The following is a 17,728-nucleotide window of genomic DNA, read 5'->3' on the forward strand; positions in this document are numbered from 1 at the left end:
GGAAAATGTGATTATAGCACGGTCACTGTAAATTCACAAAGTACAGCAGACACAAAATCTGTCATAAAGGATTTAAAAAATATGATACAATGCACAATGATGCCAACAAATAAACAACAAAAAGACAATTTATTTGCAAAGGTAAGCACAGAAATACAGCGTATACCTAAGGAATTAAATAGAAGACAGATGCTGTAGTTGCAGCTTTCTATATATATGTTTCTATATCTGTCTTTTCTTTATATTCAGAGGCAGTGCTGTGACAGCTTATAAGTATAAATGTACTGTGAGATCTGGCTTCACAAACAGTGTGTTGAAGTGCTGAGTACCTCAGACTCACACTGAGTATTTACAGAGGTATTTATGATGAGTAAAAAGGAAAGGAAGGAAAGGAACATTAAGTTGCATATTAATTGCATCATGGTGACGACTGCACTGTCCACCTGTCCCCTCAGGACTCTGCCATATGGCCTTTACCACTTTCTTATGTCACAGGTGTAAACAATCAAATGAATGATGGCTGGATTCCATTCTTCAGTTTCAGGGTCCTGGTTTTGTTCATGCTGGCTCACCGTCACACTGTCCTGGCTCTATTGTTAATGCTATTAGTAATTACACCTGTGCTTTTCACAGTCAAAAAGTCTGCTGTGACAAATGTCCTCACCTGTCCACTAGTCACACCTGGCCATCTGGCCATCACTCTCTCCTCCTACAGAGCTGTCCTGAGTTCACTCATTAACTATAAATAGCAGACTGTTCATCCTCCTTGTTTGCCAGGTCATTAATGAAGTTACATGGTGTTCCTGCTGTTTCTGCCTGCTTCCAGTTTGCTCCGGTATGCAGCCATGTCATCCCCTTCATGGTGAACTGCCTCAAAGAAACATGTTCCTACTCTCTCTGTGTGACTGCGTTCATTCCAGCTGTGACAGATCATATCAAATGTCCTCTCAGTGGACTGAAACATATTTTGGGACGTTGCTTTTGATCCTGCAGTCAAAGATCAATACGTTCAAGTCAACTGGGGATGAAATAACTTTATTATTTGAGTATTTCTACTTCACTAGAGGCACACATTGTACTTTTTCCTCCACTACATTAGTTACTTTTCAGATTACACTTTTTCATCCCCTTCATGTCCAGTGAAAACCTCGTGTCTCCAGATGTGTTGATGTTGAATGTTTGTGATAAGTGTTCCTTTATGGGTTGAGAAAATTATCCTACTTCTTAAGTTGAGATATTTTTCTTACACTATGTATTGTGTTTTTAGATTTGCACTTCTTATATATATATGATTTTTAAGCACTTTGCGACTTGATGTCTGTGAAAAGCTCTATATAAATAAATTTTACTTACTTACTTACTCTTGGATCAGCTGGAAAATGCATCAACACAAAGCTGAAAACAGGGCTGTTTTTCTGACTTTTTAGAGATACATGGTTCTCACAGGACAGCAACTCTACAAACATATGATGATCTTATAGACCATGATGCATTGCTGTAGATTAAACTAGCCACGTTTTGAATGCAGGACTTTAACTTGAGTGGAGTATATTCATAGTGTGGAGTATTAGTACTTTACTTAACCTTTGTGCCTCACATTTAAAAAGTTGCTCTGGTGTCCGTAGAGGACAAACATGTCCCCAGCGAGGCACAAGGGTTAAGTAATGCTGTGAATACTTCATCCACTACTTTGTCACTAAGCCAACACTGTTTGCAGCTGCTTTACTTGGAAATGCATCTATAAAACACAAGCAAAACAACAGTGAGCTGGGTTAGTAGCAGATGCTAATAGATTTCGCTGGTTTCAACTTAGTTTACTAAACAAGGAATGGAAACCAGAATAGTAAAATAAGCTTCTGAAACCATGAATCTTTTCCTCGATAGATATTTGTTAACAAACTGTAGGACTTTGAACAAACCTTTTTATGTTACTCGAGTCATTCATATGTGTTCCTGTGCTATACAAGATCTTTTATGTTGAATATTTTGGTGTACACTGTCTCTGTGCAGTTTGTGTATTGAATAGTGTGCTCACTACAGCATGTGTCTGTAAACATGCACCACACCCATCGCCCTCTACCAGCTCTGTTGGGACAGGTGGTGTCTGCGTGTGGATCCAGGATTCAGCACCATGCAGAGATGAAAGACTACGCTTCATCTTCATAGCTGGACTTCACACAGCACTTTTAAGACTTTTTCAGGACAGCCAGGTAGACAGTCTGTTAGGTGGGCGAGCCTGGAACAATACAGGGTTAGTAAGCAGTAAACAGTGGTTGCTTCTTTTTATCTGTTACTTATTCAGTTTATTTTTTAAACTCTTAAACCAGAGTTGGTGATTGTTGGAACAGTGAGTTTTACTTTGTTTCTGTTGAGTTTGAATGAAGTGTGTTTTACAATTATCAGCGAGGTAAAATTACCGTTTCTGTCAATGGAGTCTGTTGGCTTTGAGGAAAGCATATAACATCTGTATCTTTTCACATCTAACTCTGTGAATTAAGAGTCTATTTCAACCAAACCAGAGTTTGGTGATTGTTGGAACAGTGGAAAGACTAAGTGAGTGAGTTTTATTTTGTTTCTCTTGAGTTTGAATGAAGTGTGTTTCGACGATCAGCGAGGTAAAGTTACTGTTGTCTGACTGGAATCTGGTGGCTTTGAGGAAAGCATATCAAATTGTATATTTTGTACGTTAATATTTATACAAATCACTGTTGATATTATTTATATAATCACTTAAATGTGCATCACATAGCATCAAATCAGAAAAGGGGCGACAATTAGTGTCCACCCAGGTGACGTGTTTCCATCACTGCCGATTGGAGCTGGAGCCGATAAATACCCGTGACTACTGCAGAGTACATAAAGTTATGTGACATTATGTCGTCAGTAAAAATCACCCAACTCTTTGTTTCACACGGGACATGAAAGGCGGTTCCCTGAACCTCTCGCCCTGGGAGTGAGACCAGGCTGAATGCAGATTGTAACCTTTCCCACTAAAGACAAAAACAAAATGTTGGTGGGTGACAGTGGGTTTTTGCCTAGTGGGAAAGGGGCTTAACACTATCAGGTATTCATGTAATTTATTAACCTATTTTATATGTACAGTATGCACCGTACAGTCAGTCGGTCCACCACTTTGGTCCAGACTGAAATATTTCAACAAGTATTGGAGGGATCGCCATGATATTTGATTCAGACATTCATGGTCCCCAGAGGATGATCCTAATGACGTTGTCCCTGCCTTTTCACCACTGTATCTAAGTACCTAAGTCTTGTTTAAAGCAGTGCAACAGCCGTAAGTGTATCTCTCTGTGACACTGGAGGAGTTTACTTTGTTGTATTTTTGCGTTTAGTTTGTTTAGGTTCACACTGCTCAAGTTCAAGGAGGTCTGACCTCCTGGAAGTCATTAGAGGCAAACTGTTGCCTTCACTAACATATTACATCATGTTGAACAACATGTGTTCTGCAGCTGAATTCCTTTGACTAATTTAAGGCACCTGTGCTTTTAATTTTTGTCTTCACATGTGAAAGTTCAGAACTTTTTTCTGGGTGTTTTTGCGAGCGATTCTTGTCAACAATTCTTAAGAACAACATATATATTCGATGTTTAAATATTGCAAATGTGCTCTGCACCTGTATCTATTGCTACAGCTGTGCAGATGCTTACAGAGCAGTTACACTGCTGTTCCTCTGATGTGCTTTCATAAGAGCAGCCAATGGAAACCTGCTGTACATAAAACTGATTCTCATGCAGGTTTTTTTTTTTCTCCGCTCTGCAGGACAACCAGCAGACAAACCGCTGTTATTCAGCAACGCCCCATACATCAACACGTTGCTCAACAGGCCGTCGGCAGCCGCTCAGACACCCTGGTGGTTCAGAGAATAGACTATTAGACACAATCTGCATTCTTGACCTTCTCCCTGAGCTCTTCCTCTCTGGCTTTTTATCCTCCAATCTTTCTATGTGTTTTCTTTATCTGCTCTCTTTCTCAGCCCTTTTCACATTGAACAACCCGTTCACACTATTACATACATCTGTATGCAGTCACACACAACATGAACATCTGGTTCATGAGGTGAGGCTGAATGTTGCTTCTATCAGATAATGCTGTGAACAAGTTGCAGAGAAATTAACACTTTTTCATGCCTGGTTTGTGAACACTAACACTTCTACACTACAACTTATCGTCAAAATGTTACCATGTGTTACAACCCAGAGGAGGTCTAGGGGTGTGGGAAGCAACATAACAGCCAGTGTTCTCAGGCTATCACTTGTTCTATTATAATAAAGGAAATCAACAGTTACAACTTGTACTTGGAGCATGCAAAGAACAAAAAGTGAAAAAACTAAAGATAAACTTAACTCACCAGATCCCCACAAAGAAAGCCACAAACTAGTGCCTCTTAAAAGTCAACACATACCAGAAACTAAAGTTAACTGACTCCAGTTACACAATCGAACGAGTTAACAATATCACAAGGCACAGAGGGGGACAGCTCACATTAAATCACTGCCCGCCATGGCGTAGTCACAGTACGGGTTATATCGCTTGGCAGCATAGATCAGGCAGGCTGGCGATTGGATAGCGAGCCGGTGACGTAGCGGAGGGAGGACCACGAAGGCGGGAAACTGGGGGGTGTCCACAGGTGAGCGGTCCAGAGGCGTCGCCCTGAAGGGTATCCCTCCAGAGGAGCAGGTGATGTTGTCGACTGTCAGTTTAGGGACAACAGAGAGAATACAAACCTATAGGTTTTGTAACACACAATACAGAATTGGCTACACTCCACAGACAGGTTGTCGGAGCCCGTAACACCACCATCATTTCAAAAGATCCACACTGGGATGAGACATACAACCTCTCTGTTGCCAAATCTGCTTCTTAAATCGCTGAGCTATCTCAGCTTTTTCAGTTGTCTCATCTCTCAAGTCAAGATAATGAAAAGTGCCATGAGATTCTACAGTTGAGATTGTGTATTTTGTGCAGTTCTTATCTTATTTCACATGATGTAATTTAGTATTTTGGCACAAAAACAACTTGGTTATGTTCAGGGATACATTGTGGTTCAGGTCTTTGTTAAGGGTAGGGGACATTCATTATCACGGTCACAATAATAACCACTTGGATGAGGTCGACCAATGTTGACAGTCATTAGGGAACGGAAACAAACAGCAGTGTCCTGTGTTAGTCTGATGTTTTGTTGACCCCATTCATCAACCTTGACCTCCTGTCTGTCTGGACTTTGTCATGTGAACATAAACATATGTATGTTTGGGGCACTTCCTGAAACAACTGATTCTGTCATTATTCTTGGGAGGACAGTCTCCATGAAATATACGATATAAACTATATACAGTATATTCTAAATTATGTGTATTTTGTTGATAGCCAAAGTATCCCAAATGTACATTTTAAAACATTATAGCACATCTTTTGATACAGTAAGTACGTCAAAAGTGTTTTCCATTTAATACAACTTTAAGGAAACTCACGACTCTTTGGTGTTTTACAGTATGCTTTTTTAAAACTCAAGTTTTAGTCATTCTTCTAATCTCTCTCTCTCTCTCTCTCTCTCTCTCTCTCCTGATATTGTTATGAAACTGTGTCTGGAATATTAATTGATGTTTGCATTATTCCAAACACAACATCTTGGCAGACGCTGTGGTGTATTAACTAAACTGCAACACATGGACTGGATGATAAACTGTCGTGTGATGCTGCTAATAAACCTCCCACAAAGCAGGATATGACATTTAGTACTTGCAATTCCTTGAGAAATATTATTTTACAAGAGCTAAATTAATGGCAAATTCAGGTATTTCCATACAGTAGATGTTTCCTTGATTCTTTATTAGGGGTGTAAGAAAATATCGGAAATATCAAATATTGGGATATTTTGTTTTGTCGTACTGTATCGATTCTCATAAACACTGTATCGATTTTTAATTAATAGTTTTACATGCAAGATTAACTCAGTACTTTATTTCATTTGCAAAGATATGTGCCCTCTCAAAGTAGTGCTATGACGCTGGAGATGCTGCAGATCTCAACTGTTCTGATTGTATGAAAAAAAAACATTTTTGACTCAGATTTTATGCATATGGTGGTGTTCTTTATTCTATGACAGTAAACAAAATCTCAATATATCGCCTTGCTTACAGTATCGCAATATAACACAATATATTGAATCGTAACCTCTGTATTGTGATATCGTATCGTCAGATTCTTGCAGCCCTATTCTCCATAGCCTATTGTGTATATTAAACACCACTTTATGTTGTGAACCATAAACATGAATGGAATGCTATTTTTCTAAATGCTTAATTATATAAATTGAGATGATTTTTGATGAACTCCAGGATCAAATCATTTTCATTAGGATCTAAATGTTATCTCCAGTCTGACTAAAACCTGCAGTCCGCTGACCTTGCTGCAGAATTCCCATAAATTCAACACAACAACAAATTAAGAAAAAGAAGAAGGCACTTTATTTATTTTTTTACACAGTTCACACAGACCCAAAATGATCTATTATTTATTTATCATTATTATTATTTTAATTTATTTTATTATTATTATATTATTATTATTCATTATTTATTATTTATTTTTTATTTTTTATTTTTTATTTTTTATTTTTTATTTTTTATTTTTTATTTTTTATTTGTTTCTATTTCTTATAATTATTATTATTATCTTGTGCGTCTCACTAAACTGTTGTAATTCACTCAGTAGTGCCTGTGCTGTTTATCTACATGAAATCACAATCAACCATCTTCATCATTCGTTGTCATTGTCAGTCTCATGAGCCCAATCCTCCCCAAAAGAGGCGATATTTTTCAGAGTTGCGCTTTTGAAATAACAACACCCAAGTATTGTTAGTACAAAAGGGAACTGTATATCAGCAGCATTAAATGGTATCACTGTTGTTGATAGAAAATCTCATTCCTCATGACCTTTGAAGGAATACACCCCTTTTTTGGAGAGATCAGCTTGTTGGTCAACTAAACACTCATCAGGCAGCTTGTGTTATCTCAACAGGGCTAAAATTAGAACATGTCGAAGCTTTTAAATGTACAAAATCTACATGTCACAGAGGTTATCTGCATTGCTAGCGGAGGAGGCTATGATTTCTTCACAGGAAGTGGACATAGTGCGCAGTAGAAGATTGTGCAATATGATATATTTATGATGAAAATAGCAATATGTGCAAACATTTATTTATCGGAAATCATGAGTCATGTGAGTATCCCCAAAAAAACGACTTTGCCAGTAAGTTTTTCTTTTTTCCAGAGTCATAACGGGAAGAAAGCTTCCACACGCTCTCAAATTACTGAGAAAATGCTCAGGAAAAAAAATGTGACAAAAATCTTTGTCACAAAATGCTTGATGTAGCTCACCATGCATCCTTAAGGTTCATCACAGATTGTAAAGCTCTGACTCACCACTGTGAGTTGTACTCTCGGGTGGGATGGCCTGCACTGGCAACCCGTAGGCTCTCCCATTGGTACATCCTTATATATAAGCTGATTCTGGTTCTGCTCCCACAGTACTTTAGTGTTTTTATTACGCAAAAAAATTGTGGACAGTATTCACTGCGTTCACAGGACCTCTTTGTGCTCTCTGTCACGACATTGGAAGAAATGTGCAGCTGTTCTCTCTGTAAGTTGACTTACAACCTACATAACTGTGTCATCATCATCCACACTTGATGTCATTTCCTCTGTAGTTTCTCTGTTGCTTTTTTCTGTGCTTTGTGGCACTGTCAGTCCTCTGCTCATGGCTTCTCCTGAACATGTTGGTAGAAATCTCGCAAACAGTATGGGGATCCATCAAAACAGTGCCACTAGTGTTTGAAAATACTCCACCTTTAATGTTGGTGTTCGCGCATAATCGCTCATAAACATTGTGAGCATTTTACAAGTCGATCAACGGTTCCTCCGACTTTTTTGATCATGGCTGAGTTCTCTCAACACAAGCATACCAATTAAATGTGTTAAAGCGTTACCAAAATGAATTAACAATTTGTTGCATGTAGTTGTAGAGTGCATAGTCTTCTTAAACCGAATCATGTCAGGCTGGTCTCATACAGCGTTTGTAGCTATACCGACGATGCATTTCTATGCCTAATGCATTGTAATTCATATATATCCCACAAAATCAATTTGTGTGTAATTCACGTTATCGTGAAACAGGAAATACAAAGAGTGGAAGGAGGTCGGGGTGGATGTTGGGTCAAAAAACACCAGACTTTCACCCAGGAGACCGGCGATAATGCCCTGTGTGAAACCAAAAGTCACCATTGATTTATTTGTCACTTAACTTACATACTTAAGTTACGCCACTTCCAGAGTTATTTTAAGCCAAACCACAATCTTTTCCTAAACCTAAATAAGTCGTTTTCTTGCCTTAACCTAAGGAAGTTGTTTCCTGTGAAGATGGAAGTTTATTTTGAAAAGAATGTATGAATGTAGCGAACAGAAATTGACACATGTTGCTGGACACAAACGAACGAAAATGGAGGAATAACTTTTTGTAAGATGTCATACGACTCGTTGCATGAGAATACGTTAAACATGTAGTTAACATCACAGTGGGAAACATTTTCAGCATGTGTCCTTTCATTGTTTCGGTCCCAGAATAATAATGCGAGTGTGTGTGTGTGTGTGTGTGTGTGTGTGTGTGTGTGTGTGTGTAGCAGCCTCAGGGTTGTACTTTTTGTGGTTGAGACCCCGCCTGTCAGAATATTCCATCCTGTATTATTTGATTAAATGTCTCTGAGAACAACTCAGACCGTTTTCTGTTCTCACGACTCGCCTCCCATTAGAAAAAAACACACAATCTGCAGCACTTTCGTCTGTTTTACGTGTTTTATGTCAACCCCGAAAGCTTCACCAATGCAATATAAATTACAAAAAGCCCTTTTGTAATGACAATTTATCATTTTAAAGTGGCAAGACTGACATTTATTCATTTGTTTGGATCAATACTTTCGAAAGGGATCTTTGGTTTCTGTCCGCTCCCCTCCACTGGGCTGATTTATGCCAAATACATTGTTTCTCTGTTGATCCCAGCAGAAGGAAACTTACAGTATGACTGCATGCATTAATCTCCTCTAATATATGTCCTACTCCATCTCCCTGTTGTCTAAGTGAAGAAAAATGGCAGCCAGAGCAGAGTGCTCTCTTTCATTGTAAATCAATAAATTACAGCCCACGTCTTGACTGATTTTCATTAAATACACTTCACTGCTTAAGACCTCTTCTTCTGTTTGGCACAAAATACAGATTGTTCATTCATTTACTGCTAAATTGCAACCACAACACAACATTATCACCATCTACAGTACCGTACTGTGGAAATGGAAAGTAGCTGTGACATGGCTCCAGTCTCTAGCCCCCAAAGGCTGCTGAGGGAAAACCAGCTCAGTCACCAGGAAAGAAATGTCGGCTTTGTACGTTTCTGCAAACCAGAGCAAGTGACGCAGTATATCGAGCAACCTTTATTGAAAGTTACGTGATGTAATAACAAGTATAACAAGCGAGAAAGTGGATTGGGCAAACACAGGATTTTCACCCAGGAGACCAAAAAGTAAAACCAAAAGTAAACATTGACTTTACGCTCGTTGCGAAACGTTGTTACGCTTGTTACGCTACGTAAGAAAATCCACTAACGGTGGTTGTTTTTTATTTACGGTAGTTGCATTGTTACGTTATTAGTTTAACACAAACCATGATGTTTTTTCTAACCTCAATCAAGTAGTTTTGTTGCCTAAACTTAACCAATCGTTTCACAACGTTAACCACGTGTCACTGTTTGTTTCTGCAGGCGTGATACGAGGCTGATATGAAACGTATTTATTAAACTTTTTTTTGGTTCAGAAACGTCGACATTCAACGTATCCCGTGGTTTGCAGAAACGTACAATGCAAATATATTTTCTTGCGAATGGGTTGGGGGAAATGCTGGAACAATTTCCCAATGAATTCATGGAGTTGGCATTAAATTGACAGAAAATCAATCCACTTTTTTGAAAATCACTGAATCGTTTAAGGCATTTATCAAGTAAAGATGTTAAACATTCACTCTCTCATCTGGAAAGAGTTTTGTTTTTGTTTTCCATACAGATGTATTTAAAGGTCTTGCCAGTGAAATGTAATCTGGTATACTTTATGATCAAAACCTTAATTTTACGGTATTACTTATTACTTGGTGACGGACAAGCAGAGCCCACGGTCTTTGGTTTCAAACTGTCAACAGAGGCCAATAATTCAGTTTTTTCTGAGTCGTCTTCTGGGAAAAAGAAATTGTCCAGACCATGAATTCCGATTTAGCTCTTGTCTGTATATTTTTGGAAGGAAAAATACCCTCAAACAATATATACTCTCAGAGAGCATCATCAGACAGTTGTCGATGGTGTGTTTGTGTCCTCTAGTTTAGCTGTTTAGTATCTGAAGGGAATGTGGATAAACATTTGTTTGTAATAAATCTCCCAAATGATCATTTGTATGAAAGCTGAAGAGACTGTGGAATGTGCTGCTGGTGCAGAGTTAACTGGTTGTGCTCTGAAAAAAACAAAGGTTGTTGTTGAGTTGAGGTGGAACTAAACCCTTATTGGGACGCACACCAAACCAAAGTGACCTTAAGCAAGATATGGAAGCTCAACCTGCTTCTGCACTGATAACCTAACCTGCCCTCAGGAAATGCTTTGAAGCACAGAAGGACCTGGAGTCAGCAACAGTGCCGTTCTGATTCCATTCGAATTGCTACTAGCTGTTGGTGGCTGGGTCTATGCTTTGATAGTTTGCTGTCTCTGATTTGAACACTAAGGTTTCCACCCTCACGTTCAGACTTTCTTGTGACCCCATTTGTGTTAAGACCTGCATGTCTACCTGTGTGAGTCACGAAGTAACTCCTTACTCAACCTCCTTTTTTCTCTTTCTATTTGTCTGAGCCTTTCTTTGTGAAAAATATTCCTTTAAATCATTGCAAAAATGCAAAAGATTCATATTCGGCAGTCCTCACTCACATGTACCCCCTTCTTTGTTGGTTTGTAGAACCGCCAGTTCGCTGTCAATAAAGCTGACTTCACCCCTGCTTTACTAGCCAGTCATATGCTAACACACCAGCCTTTCCTGAAACTTGGACGTGTCCAGAACCGTTACCCCGACCGAGCTTTCTGCCAATATTTGTCTCAAAAAGTGTCAAATTTATGTCCATCAGTTCTCATCTTGCTGGATCTGATGGCAGCTTTTGACACCAAAGATAAATGCAGAGTTTCCACCGCGCTCAGAAAAAATATAATTTTGATTAATGATAACAGAAGAGGGTCTCACTCAATGACAAGAAGTCAATTTATTTACAGAGGATGTATGTGGTAAATAAAGTGCGACCCTTCTCCTATCATAAGACTTTGCCGCTGAACCATGGAACTCTTCCGTCCATCCTATCTGAACTTGGTATCTCGGGTAAGGCGATGCTGTGGTTTGATTCCTACCTCAGGGTGATCGTTCAAAGTGGCATGGCAAGGAGAAGCATCAACTCCTTTGCACTGGTGTACCTCAAGGATTGATGGTAGCCCTTCTCTTTGTAATATACACCACTTCCTTTGGTCTGTTTATCCACTCACATGGTTTCTTTATCCATTGCTATGCCGATGATACCCAGCTCTATCTGTCTTTGCTGCCAGTAGACCATACTGTCAGGTTGCAAATCTCAGCCTGCCCAATCAGTACTCCTATTAGCACATCAGTGTACTCTCCGCTCTCTCCAATTGTCTACAATAAATCTGGGTGTTTTTATTTTTAATCTAGAAACTAGTAATGACACAGTTAATGCTTTTCAAGTTGTAGTGTGGAAAAGAGTGGTATCCAGAGTCAGCTCTTGACCCCATAATTCCAGTTACTCCTTGCACTGTGCATGACCCTGTCCTTCAGGGGGGATATAAGACAAAAATACAATGACCTACTCAATGCAGTCAGTAATGCAATCAGTAAAATAGTTATCTTCCATTTTTTGAAAAGGCTTAGTGTCCTCCTAGGAAGCCCTAGCGTCGCCTCCTTTTCCTCCTTGTCCTCTGTGTCACCCTCTTCTTAAAGGTCGATGTTTATTGTTTTAAAGTTTAGGGTATCGTATGTCTCACGCTCTTCCTTTGCTCTGTACGGGAAGTCCTTTTGGCCACAATGTTCATGTTGTCAGTACGTCCTGTAAAGCTCACGGAAGCTACCGAGACAAATTATTGTTTGTTTCTAGTTAAACAGTAGCTAAAATAAGTTATTCTGGCTGAAAATAAGGAAAGAAATAGAAAATCTGCACCCATGTGAGTCTATAATGGACAATATCAAATAGATAGGATGACATGAAATAAATAATCATATACAAATTACACAAAACGTACGTTTATTGGAGTAAATTTTATTTTATTACAATAACCTATCCCTATTTCACTTTTCAAGACTCTGCACATTTTCTTCTGCTCAAGTTGAAACAGTTTATTTGCAGTTTGTCAAGATAAAAAAAAAATAATAATAAGAGAAGATCACACAGATTCACTTCAAATAAACTGTGGGGAAACAAATAGCAAAACAAATATTATTTAAAAAATAATTATTTATTGAAGGAACTGGTGTGCACAAATTACCAAAAGTGCTTGAGCCCTAAGCTCTATACACACCGCCTGTTTCCATGATATAATAAAGCCACTCTCTCACTGCTGCAGGTCACTGAGTGAACTGAAAGTTCTTGTTTATTATGCACCCATCCAGATTACCCTGAGTGACATCACACACATGTTGACTGTCAATAGATCGTAGTACCGTCACCACAACATCCTCCTCCTCAGTTCATCATGACTTAAAGGAAGACAACAAGCCTCCACTCTGTAGTACTCGGGTAAAAACTTTATTACCAAAACAGAAGAAGGCAAAGCACAGCTCAAGCTCACTTCCACAGCAAAGCAGCCTACATTACCCCCCCTGTCAATCGCTAAAAGTGCCACAAGAATAATACTAATAACATCCATCATTAGTTACAGTTAGATATTAAAATAACACAGCCACTCGGATATACTGCATAATATATAAATTTACTCTATAGACCTTTTGCAACATTAACAGCATCTACAGGAGGAGGACAGCCTCGGTCATGCTCATTCTCTTGCATTGTAGCGCCATCTAGTGACAGTTACAGTAGTAGTACAATCAGAAACACAGAAGCCCCGGGGTAATGGGGTGGTGGGGGGGCCAAATGAAATGCTCGGGACAAAAAACAGCCACTTTGTACCTTTTACAATCTCCAACAGCAATCTGTAATACTCGCAAACAATCTGCACCTTAAGAGTTTGGAAATGAGCCTGAAGGATGGAAAAGAGTAAGATAACAAGGCAATGGGGTTATAGCATTTTAAAGGGGAATACCACCTATTTTATGAATTCTAATACAATCCTCCTTTGCCCCAGGAGAGGTCAGTAATTTCTTCTAAACATGCATCACTCTTTCTCAAAGTTAGAGGTAAATTAACAGTAACACTGACATCAGAATATTACTTTCTGTTTTACGAACTCCCTGCACAAGTTTTTGTTACAGGTTTCAAAGTTTATCTCTGTGATTTTTGGCTTCAGGAACGAGCGGTGCATGTTCGTAGGAATCTATTGCGCTCACCTGGGGTGCAGAAATTACATGAATTCTTAAAGGATGATGCGATTTCACATGTTTTAACTGTCATTTCAAATCACTTACACTTTACATCACAGCTCACCATTTTGCAAACCAAGCTGCCATTTTAGATATTTAAGTGCATTTTTTGTTCTTAATTCTTCCTAATCCATTTGTTTCCATGCAGAAACTATTTTAGCCGAGTAATCAATTAAAGTGAAAACAGATTCTGCATTATTTTCTGTCAATCTCACATGATGCTGATCTAGTGCAGACTGACTGACTGAGCATGTCTGCTAACTGATTTTCATATTTTATAGCAACCAATAGCTGCTTGAAAGAGTAGAAGAAAACACCCTAATATTAAACCCTAAAATATCAATATAACCCTTAACTGTGTAGCATGCATTCAAACTGTTCAACAAAACTGTAAAGTGTACATGAGTTGTAATTAAGGCGCTAAAACTTGCAAACATTCTTGTCCTTTAAAGTAGGTGGGTTTCCTATTAAAAGGGGATTTAAGATAAATACAGTTCAGGCACAGTTAGTACTAATGCTAAATTACAGGTTCACTGTGTGGCCACCAGCAGCAGCTTCCAGCTGGGTCGGTGTTGCAGTAGTAGATTTTTTTTTGGGGAACAGGTAGGATTCACTTCCTGCATGGTAACAAGTTTCTACATTCTATAACAAACAGCAGGACACTAAATAATATTCCATTTATTACAATAATCCTCATCATCTCATCCGGTGTGACATCTGTGGGTCAAGTTGTGTGTGTGTGTTTTTTTTTTTATTAATGTCCAGCAGGCACAGTGGAGATACTGCCCCCTGGTGGCAGGAGGATAGAACAGTGACGAGGTTGCAGGGGTCAGAGAGGATGCTGGGCCCCGCCTGTGGGGGGATTAGAGATGTGGGGTGGATAGCATCGCCTAGACCGCCCACTGCAGGATGCTGGTGTCTTTCCCACCAGTGGAGATCAGGTGACTGTTGTCGTGCAGGAAGGCAACGTTGGTCACGTGACTGCTGTGGCCACCGTACTCGTGGCTCGGAGCCTGTAGATGTGAGCGGGGCAGAGGGAGGCTGTTGTTAATATCTAGTCTGTCATCAAATAGTTTCAAATGATTAAAAACAACTTGTAACTGTGTCTACAACAATATCCCAATATTTAAAAATGAGATGGTAGCATGAGTGACATTTCTTTCTCAGATTAATTTGAATACGCTCGGCTCTGGAATATAAATATCTATTTCTATCTTTCCTATCCCATGAAAGATGGCGACGCCATAACCCTTCAGATATATCTCATGAGAGGCCTTATGGGTCCCGACTGAACGCTGTGCAACACCGACAGTGATAATAAAAGATTTGACAGCGACAGAATTTTAAGAAAACCAAGTCGACTGTAACTCACTTTAGTTTTAGTCACAAAATGTGTTTAAAACGACTTTCATTCCAAGAGAGTTTTAAACAACACCAACTTGTAGTGTCGTAACTATTTACAGCGTGTTGAGTTTCTGGGCTAATGGCAGCCAGCTTGTCTGAAACAGACAATTAAGTTTACAGCTCCAGTTTAAATGGCTTCGGCTGAAACCTTCAACTTGTTTGTGAGCACAAAATAAACACCTGGTAGAAATTGTGCACATTATAGGTCTGGTGGTGAACCCACACTGAAAGCCTTGTGGCTCAGTATGTTGTCGTTTCTGCTGAGCTTTCATTGTGTTCCACAGTGTTCATTAACACTTAACGTAGTCGGAGAAGAACAGTGTGCAAATCTGAGCAAAAACATTCGAGGGATGAACTGTTGGATAACTTCAGGTCATAAACACATCAATGAAAAAGCAATGTGAGCATTCAAACACACAGAATCTGATGTGCTAACAGTGTAACTGTGAGTGAACGTGACTGACCCTTGGTTGAGAGCAGGGGAAGGAGAACAAGTGCACTTTGCCAAAGTCATCGGCAGAGGCCAGCAGGGATCCGTCATGTGACCTGCACACGGCGTTGATGTCTGTGCCGTCTGCGCCATCTGGCCAAACTCCTGAGAGAGAGAGAGACAGTGTTAGTGAAAGGGTGACAAAGACAAAGTCAAACATTAAGATTCCCTTCATGTTCTGTTTCACGCTACAGGAAAATTCTGCGCAGAAGTTTGATCAAAGGTCAATCTGGACAGTTCTCCACCAACAGAACTGGTAAGTCAAAATTTAAGAGAAGACAAACAGCTGTGGGTGGATGCTCCATGCAGGGAAAGCTGGACTATACAACCTTATTTTATACAATATATTTATTGGTTTTCAGTTTGCAAATTGCATCAAATTGTGCGAATGTGAAAAACTGCAAACATTTTCCACCCCGTTCTTCCTCCCATCACCCTGTCCCTATCAACAGAGTACAGACATGAAAAGAATAAATAATAAAAATGATTAAAAAAAAAAGAATACTAATAATAACAATATATTTAAACATGATAATAAAAAAAATAAATAAATTAAAGTAAAGGATGTTTCGCAGATCAATGTGCAAGATCATAATGCTGCCAGTGTGCACATTAGCATCTTTCTGCTTTTTCTGCTTTCAGCTGCCGATTGCTCTGAGCATCAGCCAACTAACCTTAAAATGTTACAGTATATAGAACTGAAAAGTGAATTTGATAATTCCCCTGTTGACATTACAGCTTGTTGACATTACAGTTTGTTCGATCAAATCGCACACAGACGGATGAAATAATGTCAGGTGAGTTTTAACTACTTACCAAAGGTGTTGAAGCTCAGAGTGCAGGTGGAGGTGGCCCACTCCTGGTTACGCATTGTGTCCATGCTGGTCACATGTTTACCACTGGATGCCTCCCCTGAAAATAAAAAATGAAATCATCATGCTCTGTGATGTTCAACAAGTCAAAATGTCACTTTAACATTTGGTCTATCTTTAGAGATGACATGACTAAACTTTATTTTATAGAGAATTCTTATATTGGCAGTAAAATGAAAGAGGTGTATGTGAACAGAGACTAGATGGAGGACCTACAGAAGAGGATCTCGTAGTCTCCTGAGTTGGTGACGAGGTACTGGCTGTCTGCCGACCAGTCCAGATGGGTGACGAAGCTGGAGTGGCCCTGGGGAGAAGTTTAGAGATCACACAGAGCGTGAGCGTTTCATTCCAAACACTGATATGTCTCAGTCAGTGTGTTTTAGTTTTAGTTAAAACTGTGAATGGAAGAATATCTTCTATTGTCGTGCTATTCATCTAATTCTGGAGTACTTCAAGTAAAGTTTAACAAAAATAACAAAACCTTTATTCATCTTTTAGTACTGAGTTGTACATAAAGAGCCCCAAAGTTGCTAAACACTGCTGCTGCTGCTTTAAATAAATATAATTTTCTTTCATTTTAACTATTTTTTTAAAGCTTTCAGACAACTGAGATATGAACTGTGAGGGTGGTTATTTTAGGGATGTATACTTACAGTGCATTTCCCCACACGGCTGTACTTCCGGCCGTTCTCCGTCACAGCGTAGATGTAAACAAAGTTGTCGTGGGAAGCAACAGCCAGGAAGTTACCGTCTGGAGACACACCAGAGAGCCCAGAGTTAACAGTGCTATTAGCAGAGTTTGATCTGTGTTATACCAGCTGCTGCGTCACTGTGTCTAGTGTCTAATGTCTTTTATGGATCTGGGTCGGTGAGGTTTTACCTGGAGAGTACTTGACGTTGGAAATGATCTCATTGCCGTCTGTGTGCATAGAAACAAGATCGTGGGTGTCGGTGTCCAGCACCAACCATCTGCAACACACACACACACACACACACACACACACACACACACACACACACACACACACACACACACACACACACACACACACACACACACACACACACACACACACACACACACACACACACACACACACACACACACACACACACACACACACACACACACACACACACACACACACACACACACACACACACACACACACACACACACACACACACACACACACACACACACACACACACACACACACACACACACACACACACACACACACACACACACACGCGATGATGTCCTATAGTTGC

At 39.5% G+C, this 17,728-nt stretch overlaps 1 protein-coding gene across 6 annotated transcripts in view; it reads right to left on the reverse strand.

The window, feature by feature from the left end:
* Nucleotides 1-12,875: 12,875 nt before the first annotated feature.
* eml2 (EMAP like 2) overlaps nt 12,876-17,728 on the reverse strand; it is a 33,151-nt gene continuing 28,298 nt past the window's right edge. For all 6 annotated transcript variants that reach the window (XM_074641169.1, XM_074641171.1, XM_074641172.1 and 3 more), the window contains 6 exons: nt 17,334-17,422; nt 17,107-17,204; nt 16,670-16,757; nt 16,398-16,493; nt 15,556-15,686; nt 12,876-14,700 (listed from right to left, as the gene is read on the reverse strand). In XM_074641169.1, coding sequence (XP_074497270.1) covers nt 14,578-14,700; nt 15,556-15,686; nt 16,398-16,493; nt 16,670-16,757; nt 17,107-17,204; nt 17,334-17,422 — 625 coding nt within the window. In that variant the 3' untranslated portion in view covers nt 12,876-14,577. The remainder of the gene's footprint in view (nt 14,701-15,555; nt 15,687-16,397; nt 16,494-16,669; nt 16,758-17,106; nt 17,205-17,333; nt 17,423-17,728) is intronic.

Source organism: Sebastes fasciatus, chromosome 7, assembly GCF_043250625.1.
Source record: "Sebastes fasciatus isolate fSebFas1 chromosome 7, fSebFas1.pri, whole genome shotgun sequence".
NCBI classification, from domain to species: Eukaryota; Metazoa; Chordata; class Actinopteri; order Perciformes; family Sebastidae; genus Sebastes; species Sebastes fasciatus.